The sequence below is a fragment of the Passer domesticus genome, chromosome 5, assembly GCF_036417665.1.
Source record: "Passer domesticus isolate bPasDom1 chromosome 5, bPasDom1.hap1, whole genome shotgun sequence".
In the NCBI taxonomy this organism is placed as follows: Eukaryota; Metazoa; Chordata; class Aves; order Passeriformes; family Passeridae; genus Passer; species Passer domesticus.
Genome location: NC_087478.1, coordinates 8,716,955 through 8,730,059, shown reverse-complemented (window position 1 = coordinate 8,730,059; position 13,105 = coordinate 8,716,955). Strand labels below are relative to the sequence as shown.

At 36.7% G+C, this 13,105-nt stretch overlaps 1 protein-coding gene across 4 annotated transcripts in view; it reads right to left on the bottom strand.

Annotated features, from left to right (window-relative positions):
* Positions 1–13,105, bottom strand: part of CACNA2D1 (calcium voltage-gated channel auxiliary subunit alpha2delta 1) — a 359,436-nt gene that overhangs the window by 286,336 nt on the left and 59,995 nt on the right. For all 4 annotated transcript variants that reach the window (XM_064421876.1, XM_064421879.1, XM_064421878.1 and 1 more), the window contains one exon: positions 5,029–5,145. In XM_064421876.1, the coding sequence (XP_064277946.1) occupies positions 5,029–5,145 (117 nt within the window). The remainder of the gene's footprint in view (positions 1–5,028; positions 5,146–13,105) is intronic.

Here is a 13,105-nt window from a genome sequence, read left to right as displayed (position 1 = left end):
GAGGATATTATGTTGGTTTTAGATATCAAAACTCAAGCTAGAGTGAGGATACCTTTCAAGAAACAGTTGTATCAAGCACACCTATAAAATTTATTTTACTTTTATAGGTCTTTCAGGATACACAAAAATTCCCAACCCTATTTAAAGTGCACAGGATCTCTGCCTGGGAACCTCAAAATATGTTATAACACATTTAAGCATCCCAGTTTTATTGTGAGACAGTGAAGCCTTATTTCAGTCAGGCAAGGAAATACTGAGAGATTTGGGCACACTTGCACAGCTGTGTTGAAATTGCATCTAAACCAGCAGATAAACATTCTGAGCTCCTCATTCAGAGACACAGTTGTGCACCTTGGACATTTCCCAACAGCGCGTAGAGGGAACCTGTCTCCTAGCACACAATCTGTGCCTCAGTTTCCATGGAAACCCAGCTTCCTCAGTTTTCTTAAGAAATCAAAGGAAGGAGGCCAGAATGAAGATATTATGCCTCTGGTTGAGATGTCTGAAGAAATCTAGGCAATAAGGTGCAAATGTGCATGTAATTCATCTTTATCTACACACAGCTCAGGAAGCCAAGGGTACTGACTAGAGCCTTCCCCTGAGCAACCTTAACATCAGTTAGTTAAAAGCAGACACAAATGACCCCAAACCAAAACAAATAAACCATAGGCAGGAATTTGGCAGTGAAAATATGACTGTCTCTCATTCTCCAGTGAAATGCATTTTAGTGGAGCTTAAGTGTTTGCTTTACACTAATGGTTATGCTATTGCCTTACAGCGTGGGCAGTAATGGAAGAAAAATGCACTAATAAATGCATTGCGAGTGTACAACATAGGGTTGAAAATAATATCTTGACATTGACTCTGTCCAGAAAGAGGTATTTTATTGTGGAAAATAGTTTTATTGTGGAAAAGACTTGTAGAAAAATTGTACCTTTGGATAGAAGGATAATTAATATTAATTTCAAACTATTGCAAAACAGTAAACCATTAAATGATTTTCGAATGCAGAAAGGGATCTTAGCTAAGTAAGAAATAGGATGTTTTAATCCTTTTCCCTAAAACTTCTCAGCCTGGGCTTGAAAGGACTGTTACTAAGTATCTGCTATTCTTAATTTTCTTTCTTTAATTTTCTTCTTCCTAAAAGGTTCAAAATGCTTACTATCTTCAATTCAAATATCTGAGCAAAAGGAAGTGGTAAAACTACAGATTTTCCCATTATAGGATATTCAGGATGCTCCCTGAAATGTACTGATCAATGGGGAGAGGAAGGCCAAGGGCTGCACAGCTACCAGCTTCATACTGCACTGTTGTTTAAATTGGTCTGCAGCACTGGACCAAATATTTCTTTTTATACATTGAATACATTACATAAACAAAATTATACTTCACTCCCCTCATGATGCAATGCATAAACAGAAATCAAAACTCCAGAAGTATTTAAAATATACTTTTCTAATTTTAAAGTATGACAAAAAAAGAAAAAATTAGGATCTTTGCAAATCTCAAGATTACTACAGTATTTTACATTAGTAATGAAAAAGTATTTGTAATCAATCTTTTATATTAATAACTTTAAAAGGGTTTAAATTTGTACAGTCAATGAGGAAATATTTGTATATTGTCCTCACACTATGTTTTATAAATATAGTAAAATGTCAGGTGCTCTATTTAGTATTTCTAATGATACTCATCAAATAAATGTTAGTGTCTTCCAAATTTTCCATTTGAATGAAAAGATTCTGATCCATTAGCATGATCTACATACCTTCAGAAACCTATTGCAATCATGAATGAGGTAGGAATGCTAAAACTGAAGCAAATTCCAGCAAAAATGAACAGTTTGGGTGCCAGACAGCCCAATGGGCTAAGCATACTATTTGCTGGTATCCCTGGAAAGGCTCTGTGAGTTTTGCCAATAGTTATTGCAGAATACATTTTCAGTGAAGCCTCCACCCATCTGCCAGCACACACCTGAGGATGCAGTTGCAATGTTGCACAGCTCATCTACACCCACCGTTTAGTAAGGAACACAGAGACAGAGTACTAACTTCTCTGTAGTATCGTGAAACTGTAGAATTAAAGAATATCTTGAGTTTGAAGGGACCCATAGGAATCATCAAGCCCAGCTCCTTAGTCCTTGCAGGACCATTCGCATATGGGAATCCATTATAGTGAAATAGGGGTGTTCAGTGGGGTTAGGCCAGACAAATACACAATAGTAAACAGCAGAAAGCTAAAAAAGAAGTGTTCACTATTTCAACAACAGGCTGCACTGCAAGGCAGTCTTTGACATCCTTCAATAGGAGGCTGTTGCCTGTCTCCCTCCTTACTATTCATACTATTCTCTTTCTCCACTGCACTTTGCTAGAATATATTCCATTTCTTTTCATCCTTTTTCTTCTATGCATTACATTTCCTAGTAAGAGTAATCTAGGAAAGGCCTGTGAGTTCAGACCAGGGCTTTCCCCTTTGTCATTCCTCAGATAGGTATCTATTTCAACCACCAGTTTAAGCTTCTGTCAGACAGAAACTCATACCTATTTACCTGGCAATTTTAGTCTCATTGTTAAAGATTTTTCTACCCCATAGTTACATGAAAACACAAATAATTCAGAATGCAAGAGATATTTCTAATTTAAAGGTGATCTTATAGCTCAAGGGAAGGCAACTTATTATTAGAAAAGTCATTACTAATATTTGTTTATTATAACCTTGCCCAAAGGTTGTTTGTGTCTCATGCCTAGAGGAAGCCATGACATCCCTGAGGTATGCTAGTCTCTGAACAATAACACTGTTGATGTAATTCACTGACACCTTCCTTATGGCATCACTAGAGGATGCCTGATGCCCTTGCATCATACTCTTTTTAGGATTCAGGTCTTAATTAACACTTTGACTCATATTAGCCCCAATGGTAAAACCCTCTGTGCAGTCATTAGTAACAGTTCCATTCAACTCCACTTCTGATTTCAGAGAAAATGTGACCCATCAGACTTAGGAAGACTGAAACTTCAGGTAAATAATTCAGCCTCATCACATAAAGTTTATAAACTGACAGCATAAAGGTGGTCCTTGTAAAAAGCAGAAAGAGAAATACATATAGAAGGTGACAAAATCATCTCAGTAGAAATCAACAGATCAGGTGCAGGAGATAATAAATTTCTCCTGTGTATAAAAAAAATTTACAGGAAGGTTTCAAATCAGAAGTCATTGAAAGTTTTGGCATACATCTGGGATATTTGCAAATAGAAAAGTTAGTATAAATATCTGAACTGCTAGGAGATACTGGACTAAAAGACCATCCTTCTCCTAATTTAGTCTTTTTTTACATCAGGAAACTGAATCATACTGCCCTTTTCAAAATGTGACCATGTGCTTGCCTAAAGTGAAGCAGCACCTTTCTTCCACATTCACAGAAAAACTGTTCTGGAATATTTCTTAAAGTAAGCATGGACTTACTTATTTAATTTTCCTAAAATTTTAAGATTAAACTACCACAGACCCATATAAAAACCCCTACATTAATCTTGTGTCTTGAGAAAATATAAGCTTTTGCTGTGATAACTTATAAGCATCAACCTTATATGGGTTGAAGGGAAAATGGTGGGGAAAATTGTGTATTCACAAAGGTCTGCAAATGGCTTACAGTATTTTGTAACAGTAATACAAAGTCCACAGAATGCCACATAAACACATGTCCACTGAAGAAAAGGAGAAAAAAAAGAAAAATATTAGACCTATTTTCAAGTAATTTGAATGCATTAGAGAAGCTTTGGCCCAGATAACACTGATGCACATTGTGTATTAGGTAAACAGTGGGAACTGGAAGAATGAAATCCTGCTATGAACCAAAAGCAGGACAATGGGTACCTCTTGTGGTACCTATGCACAGACAAAAGACAGTGCAAAACTTAATTGCCTACAAGGAGAGTCCTCACGGAAGCAGCAGCAGTTTCACTCACACTGATTCTTCAGCTGCATGGAACTGTACTGATAAAAGGACTCTTTGGGTGGGACTCATCTCCCCCAGTTTTCAACACTTAAAATATAGACATCTAGATTTGAGGCTTCTCCAGCTGAGAAAGAGAGAAGTTCTTCTCAGCTATAGTTCATCCCATTTTAAAGTGTTACTCAGAAAATGTCAGGTCAGTCCTGACTGAGGAGTGCTTGTTTTATTCCATTGAACAAAAAAATGAGCTTAGGACAACCAGCTGAGTAGACATCTACAGTTGGTGAATTAATCTCTCTTTGTCCTCTCTTTCACTTTAAACGATACATTCAAACTCATTTGCAAGTCTACTTGAATATGTAATTGTCCAAGGAAATACAGACTGCTTTTCCATCCTTTAAACCTATTTCTAATAGCTCTACTCTGAATTAGTAGAACTACTCATACTTCTGAATGAAGTATGCTTATTAATTCATCCAGATCCCTCCATGTCTTTAGTCAGTAGGAACCATACACACCAATTACCCAGGTCTGGTGTCTTACAGGATAGAAGATACTGTTGGCAAAAGCACTTTAAAAAAACAAAACAGATACTTTTTATTTAAAGCATAAAGAATTGTGAGGTCACAATGAAGCATGGCCTTCACACAAAATATGATTGAAATACAGGTTAAATTAGCAAATCAGAAAAAAAAAATAAAGCCCCTTTTCTTGTTTCTCCAAGCTCATTACTGACTATAAAGTACAGTGATCTTCAAGTCATAAACATTCATGTGCGTCACCTAGAGGAATATTTTCCAATCTATTTATAACTTAATTTCTTATTTGGCCATGATTCCTATCTGTCGGTCAATATTATAAACATCTGCCCTATGCCAACAAACAAGTTCATTTTTACCATGAAGTCAGGAGCCATCTTTCTACATGTCATGTCTTATTCACATCACACTGACACTGCCTCTAAGTGTATAGGTAGTAAAAATAACCATGAAAACATAGTAAATAATAAGTTTCAGTAGTAAATAAAGGTATTTCTTGTAAAATACTAATAGAAAACTTGAACCATTAGTACTCACCACCAAGGCTTTAGACCTGTTACTTAGAAGTTTTTCAATGTCTCTGGCTGCAATTTCCACTAGCTGACGAGGGTTGTTTGCTTCTACAGTATACATTGCTGCATTTTTCAAATAAATCTGCAAAACAAAAAAAAAATGGAAATAAATCAAAATGACAGTACACATTCAAAATAAGCCAAGTGACTTGACAGAAGAGGCATCAAGGTGTCATCTGTTCTTACTGGAACTTCATAATGACTACTGCTAGGAAAATCCAATTGGGTCCTGTGAAAGAAGTACTTCACCTTTTTGTCTGAGAGGTAGAAGCTGACACTAAAAATCATTTAATAAATCTTCAAAATTGACCAGTTTTAGTGACAAACTAACCAACTGCAAAATGCTCCAGGAATCTGATTCCCATGGCATGCTAAGAGTGCAGATAAATGGTGATCCTTTAAAATGACTGAATTTCAAATAAAATAGCTATTGCTGAATTGAGTTCTTCCTTGAAAGATGAAATACAAACATACCAATTGAACTAATTTAATAAGTTTAGTCCCTTTTCTATTTATTCATATGATAGTTTTGGTATTCACAAGGAAAGAGAAGGAGAAACAAGGAACAAGAGGAAAAGAGGGAAAAGCAGAAATATATAAGGGGAAATGGGGAAAAAAGATGAGGAGAAGAGGTGAAATACAAATGTGTTTCTCCTCTGTCATGAATAAAGGCTACCTCTGAGGAGCCATTAACTGTTTCCAAAGCAGAATATGTATATGAGGGAGATAATTTTATTTGTTCATCAGACACTAGAGTGAAAAGCATGTAACCATAAGAAGGAAGGAAGAAAAAAGAAAAAAGTGCATTTGCCTATCTCTGTCCAACTAGAACTGAATAAAGAAAAAAATACTATATTTGGAATGGAAAAAAAGGAAAAAAAAAAAAGTGCATACCTTATAGCTTGATGGGCAAACAGGGAAAACTAATTTATGCAGCCAACAGATGGCCTGAGTTTACTCAAGTACTTTGCCTCTGCAGCACTGGCTGGTGGGGGCTGTGCTGTCTCCTGGGAAGTCATTCCAGGCTCAGGCAGGAACGGGTCCAGCACTAATGCACTGGCTGCCATCCAGCACGAGAGCCAAAAAACTGCCGAGCAGACTGAGCCTGCCAGCCCCCCCAGCTCTCCGGGGTTAAAGCTTTGGAGACCTTAAGCAAACTCACCACATTACACCTCTGGTGCTTGTAGCTGATACGTACCACAAAAACTTTTCTAACAACTCCAGTTATAGATGCAAACTGTTATCAGGCATGTCCCATAAGCTGCCGCAGCTTTTCAGCACTTACGAATTTTACAAAATTTATGTTGGGTCTTGGTTTGTTGTTTATTTTCTTTCAGCAGTCCTTTCTATCCACCAGCAACTCAGCAATTGGAATAAGCTTTATTCCTCATATAGTAATGATTATTTTTTAAAAGTCTGTGCACCATGAGCAGAATACTACAACAGATGATAGATCCTAATCAACTCAGATTGTAGTCTGGATACTTTTGAGGTGCTTGATTTTCAAAACAGCCACACAAAAAGTTTATCTCTGGATAAACCCAAAAATCTCTTTTTGAGGGGTTTCTGGGGTCTTTGCACTAGTTTTATTTTTGGGGATGGGAGGGGGTTGGTGGGGGAATTTTTTAGGAAATATCTTAATAGTAGAACTGGCCTATAAGCCAACTATTGATCAAAGAAATTTGGTAATAAATACATTTTATTCTACAGTTGATCACTTCAGAATTTCATTCCTTTTTCTCTGAAACAAATTAAATTTCCAATCAGCAAACTATTTGGAGGTAAATTGACTGTTGTGACCAGTCCTATAGTCAAGGCAAGAGTAAAAATCAGTTTTATAGATCCAGATGGTTTGAATCAAGACTGGAAATTTCAGAGGAACATCTAAATTGGAATGACCATCCAATCTTGTAAAACTTTCAGGTTTTCACATTGTCAACAAACATTCACCCTGGTCACACAAAGAGCAGGCACTGCAATATACCAGGTGTTGATGTCTTGGTCTTTGAAGAGAAATGTAATGGCAAATGCTTTAAACTTCATTTGTGACTGCATGTAGTACACCTTAATCAAAAGTTACTAAATTTACAGAAGAATAGAAACAAGATTTTATAAATGGTGTAAAAAATACAAAACAACTTTCACAGAAGTTTTAAAATAATAAATTTAAAAATAACTTTTAATGGTTCATATATTTCACTTGTGAAAATGTTTGATTGTTTGGTTTCGTTTTTTCAATTATTTCTGGTCTCCTTTTTCTCCAGATTTTTTTTACACAATTTCTCTGTATTTCCTAATCAAGGGTGAAAGCAATAAGAAAAATGTAGTATGAACCCTTTTCATTTGGGGTTTCAATTAAGCAAAAAATCTAAAATTTGGAGAAAGAATTGCAAAAATGCCATTTCATAGTAATTAATCTTTTCACTCAACATGATAAACACTAAGCAAGCCTCAAGAAAAGAGAATTCACATAGAGGCAGAGTGAAATATGTGTTCAATTAATGCAGGTTTGAAGCAGACGGATGACAGGGAGATTGCACTGACCAGATCCATAAGGGCAAGTGTTGTAGTGCTCATTCTCTGATATTTTTAAGCCCTTAGTGAAATTTGGTTTCTAACAGGCTGTGATTGAACAGCCTCAGAGAAGTTAAGGGTGTGTCATACTGCATTCACACAACCACCAACAAGAAGGACAATATCTTATTTGACTTAATCACAGAATCACAGAATGACGTTGAGTTGGAAGGGACCATAATGATCAACTGGTACCAACCTCACAGCACGGGCAGGGACACCTTCCACTAGACCAGACTGCTCAGAGCTCCAGCCAAGCTTTTCTTGAACACTTTCAGGAATAAAGCATCCACAGTTTGCCTGAGCACCCTTTGCAAGTGTCTCACCACATTTACAGTAAAAAATTTCTTCTTATCACCCGATCTAAACCTACTGGTTTTCAGTTTAAAGCCATTCCCCCTCACCCTGTCACTACTTGCCCTTGTAAAAAGTCTCTTTCCAACTCTCTTGTAGCCATTTTTTAATGCTGGAAGGCCACCATAAGGTCTCCCCAAAGTCCTCCAGGATGACAACCTTAACTGTCTCAGTCTTTTCCCACAGGAGAGATGTTCCATTTCTCTAATCCTCTTTGTGTCCTGCTGGACTGGCTCCAGCAGGTCTGTGTCCTTCTTGAGCTGCACTCAATGTAGAGCAAAGTTAGAGTAAGCCATACTGGTAATGCATTGAGAACCTGGATGGAAAATTTGCACTTTTATCCTTGTATCTAATTTGTTCTTCCAGCAAATGTTTGACCCTATAAACCCCAATTTGAAAGCACTCACATTTTTCACACACCCAATTCCTATAAGGAAGTTATTCCCATATCCTCAAGTTTGAATGGTTTGAAAGCTGCAGACTATCAAAGCATTAGACAGTGGGACATTTTCAGGAAAATAATAAACATTTTCATGTTTCTTCTCCAGCAGCAGCTATCAGAAAATTCAAAAGTCTGAATCACATAACAAGGAGATCATCACAACAAGAGATAGGAGCATCATTAAAACCTTTATAACACGAATTGTGGGTCCTACCACCAAGAAAGGCTGACTGAGGCTGGCTTCACTTGTATTTGTCAATGATTTCAAAAAAATAAAATTCAGAACAACTCTCACCCAAAATAAAACCCTTTGAGATTTACACAAGATTCCATGCAGACCTGAGTCAGTGACTTTATTTCTTCCCTTCTTTGTTTTACCCGCCATGGCAGGGCTGGGAGCACCAATCTATCCTGCTTCTACTGCCAGTGAAAGATTTATCCTGCAAACTCCTGAACAAACAGCATCAGAAATTACTTGGAACTTCACACATTTCTTTATTTTCCTGAAGTGTGAGACCTGCCTCAACTACCAAGGAGCAGTCTAATACTCATTAATTATTTAGGAGGTGTGTACATAATTTATTTGTTCCCTACTACCCTTTCCTTTAATTCACTGTAGCACTGCAGCAGTTCAGCACAACACTACACAGGAAAATACACACTTCAGGATACACACTTCAGGATTTGGCACTCTGGGACAAACTTTTTCTTCTGCAAGCCTCCCACCTAGCAGACTAACAGAATTAACAAATACTTATCTCAAATGGGCATAAAGGCTATATGGCTTTTATATAGATTTATGGCTGTAAAGGTTGTTATTGGCAAAGGTGTGCTCATTTGTCTTACAAAATACAATTTGGCAAGCTCCGTAGCTTGTTAAAATAAGTTAATTTGAATACAATGTATTAAATTGCTTTAAATAAATGAATGCAAGTTTCTATTGATTTTTACATCTAAATTATTTTTTAGTACTTTAATGACTAATATTTTTCTAAAAGACCTCCAAATTGCCAGTAAAACCCTGTCACTTCTCACAGAATAAAGCCTCATTGCATGACTAAGCAAAACTTGTAAGGTCATAGCACAAAAATACTTTAATTCTTTTCTGAAGTAAATAGTCATGCACTTCTTTATTTAGGAAAGACTGCATTAAAATTGCACATGATGAACGACAAGGTTTTAGGGGAGAGCACATGACGGGGAGAGTCACATTAAGGTGAAACAAACAACAATAGTTGAATGTGACAAAGATTAGAAAAACTGCCAGCTCCTCAGCAGAACGTGCCCCTCTCTGTTCAGCCTTCAAGGACATGTTTATAAATCTCTCACAAAGAGATGTTCTCCTTGCTTCCTACAAAGCTAACCAGGGCAAGTCAAACACTTCTGCATAAATTGAGAGAGAATGAAAGACGTTATTACATGGCTCTTGCTGTATTGTGGCAGGCATTTGGGCTGGCCCTAGCATTGACAATTTATTTAAATGGCCCTCACGCTGTATCAAACTCAGAAAAAGTATTATTTTTAACTGCAGTACAACTCCTTTGCCTCTTTGTTTGTTTGTTTGCTCTGAACATGTGAGTCACCCAGTTTAAAAACAACAGAGCCTCTCCTTCAGGCAGTGGTAACTTGGCTGAGGGCCCAAACATAGGACATGAACATGCCAATCTCATTTCCATCAGTGAATGCTTCCATGGACATAGAAATCAGACCAGTCAATGTCTTCAGAAGTTCAAACTCAGAATTTCAAAAATTAACCAAAATCACTGTAGTTTTTCCAGCTTTGGAAAAGAGAAATTAAATAGCTCAACAATTCCAGTTATACTTATCTGTACAAGGTAAATCTATGGATGTTTTTATTATTTCAACACTCCTTTCAAGACCACTTAGCTCAGCTGGGCTGAGATATCTCTGTCAGCAATCACTGCCTTATCACCAAATGCTTTATGGTCAGCCTGGACCAGCTGGAGACTGCCATGATGGCAAAATCTATTGCTCAAAAATAGTGATGAGCTTGCAGTAAAATCAACCAAAATTTTGTGGTGTGCTTTTCCCCCATCTCCTCTGAAATCAACCACACCAAACTACTGACAGCACTTGTGAAATCTTGGCCTAGGTTTTACAAGCTTGTGCACTAAAGTAATCAACCTAGTTAATAAATTTTAAAAATCCTTCTGAACAGCGTGAAACTTAAATTAAGGCTGAGTAAAGTATTCTCTTTCTGCCCACTCCTCACTTTTGGAAAGGCCCTCCCTGTGCCAATTCCCCCTGGTCTTTCCAATCTCTTGTTTTCTACCACTTTGTGGCACTACCAGGCCTCAGTGATCAAGACCTGCCTCACCAGGAGCCTCTGCCTGTACCCTGGGCCATCAGCTCCATTTCAGCCCAGTCCTCAGCTGAAAAAAAGCTCATTTCTTACTGAAATTTTGGGTAATGTTAAAAAACAAACAAACAAATACATAAATTATTAAATTTTAGTTTTATTTAAAATATTCAATGTTTTAAAGAATAAAAGTTTCTGGTTTAATACTTTTTTTCAGCTAACAAAATATCAACTAATAACACACATATATTTAGTAATTTTAATTTCTGCTTTTACCAATGTCGTGAAGTTATGTCATGATCTCATTTCTGAGAGAAAAGCAGAAAGGAGAGGTCATGTGACAGACATCAAAAAATATTATGAGATCTTGGGAGCAGGAAAAGTCAGACAAAATAAATAACCACTTTCTAATTTTATATTACATTATATTCTGTCATTATTATATTATCATATATCCAACTTTTTTATTATTGTAGATATTTGTCTTTAACTGAAATTTTAGTAGACAAAACCAATATGATCTGCCCAGCATAAGAAAATTCTATCTTCTTACTAGTGTATCTTATTCCCAAAGTCATAATAATAGTTTCTATTTCTATACACATCCCAGACTATTTTTCTCTCTGACAAGACACTTCTTTTAATCAGAAGCAATTCACTGAGAAACTCATTGAGAAATGCTCATTTCTAAGAAGCATTCTGTGTGTTCAAAGGAATAAGTCTGAGTATTTTATAGGTCTTACTCTCTGCTCCATATAGTGCATAAATAAGATCACAGCTGCTCCCTAGCAACTCACAGATGCCTTCATTCCTGAAATTCATGGCAACAACACAAAGGAGGAAACCACCCCAGGAGTTTACTGTAGCTGTTGCTTTTCAGAATCACTTGCCTGATCACTGACTGCTCTAAAGGTCTGGGATGACAAGTGACAGGGCAGCTGATGTGCTGAAAACCATGGCTTACCATAGCAGTGACATGCATGTTAGGGGGGAAAAAATTATCAGAGCAAGTTCATTCTTAAGTAAAACACTCAGACTGAATTCTGCAAGGTGCTGGGACCACTTATGCCTCAGTTAACAGCAGAGAGGATAAGCAGTGCCAGAGTCAATGGGCTCACTCAGGTGCCTACTCAAAGGGAAGCATATAATCAGGCACACTTTGTAGGAATCATCAGCCCCTTTTGACTGTTGATAATTAATAGAGCAGTCCAGAGGACTTTCAAATTAAGAAGTGATTTTTGTAATTGCCACTTGGTATTTAAACCTTGATAAAACAGGAGTTCAGCTTTGTACTTCTGCTACTTTACGCAGGAAAAGCAGATTTTACATCCCCCTTTGTTAAGAAAAGTCATTTTAAGGTATTCAATTTTGCTTCCTAGTGATAAAAATTCAGTATTAAGTAGCAAGATTACATCATTTATTGGTTTCATAGCACTTTTAACTCAGGCTTTTAGCTGAGACTGAGTAAGAACTCAAAAATCCCAATTCATGAGTACAAGTAGATCTTTCTTGTAACAGAAGAAGAACAATAGGAAGATAATGTTTCACATTTATTCCACATTTCTGGTATATCTGGAGATGGGCACTTATGTAATTTCTCAAACTCACTTATTCATAGGAAATTTTGGCCTTAGCTGTTCTTAATGCAATTTGTCATCTACTAACTCTCTCCCCAAAAGTAATTTTAAATCTCAGCAAACTTGAGCAGTTTTTCTTTTTCTTTTTACTAACCACAGGACACGGAAAATGGTTAGCTCTAATGTTTGGGGTTTTGTTTAGTTTAGTGTGTGATTTTTTTAAAACAAAATATTTAATTTTTTTTCAGCTTCTACAAAAAACATGTGAATATAAGTACCAATAGGACAGAATTTATTACTGTTGAAGCCAACAGAACATTTTAAATTAATCAAGAACAGTGCTCTGATCAAAGATTACCCAGATCATCAAACAGTAATTAAAGCTATGGTAATATTAGGCCGTCTCTTCCCTTGAGCTTGAGCAAGCTTTGTTAATGCAGCCACCTATTCTTAGTGACTTACAGCTGCTCTTGTTTGCTGGAAGAAGGAAAGCTTCAAAATGTCAGTTTATTGCTCAGGGAGTAGAGAGAGAGTGGCAACTGCAAACAACAAATGAGGCTCCCTGTGTTTTGACAATCTCTTAATTTCCATTTGGATTACAAAGAAAATTTACAGATATGTGTTCAAATTTCCCAGCTTGCATTTTTTAAAGTGATTCCTTTTTCCTGACATCTCATCATTGGTCAGCGATGTATAAACTCAATAGAATTTAGTTTGGACAGTTCTACTTTTAATGTCTGCAGCTTTGGTATTTGGTTGCACACAGAACATAGCA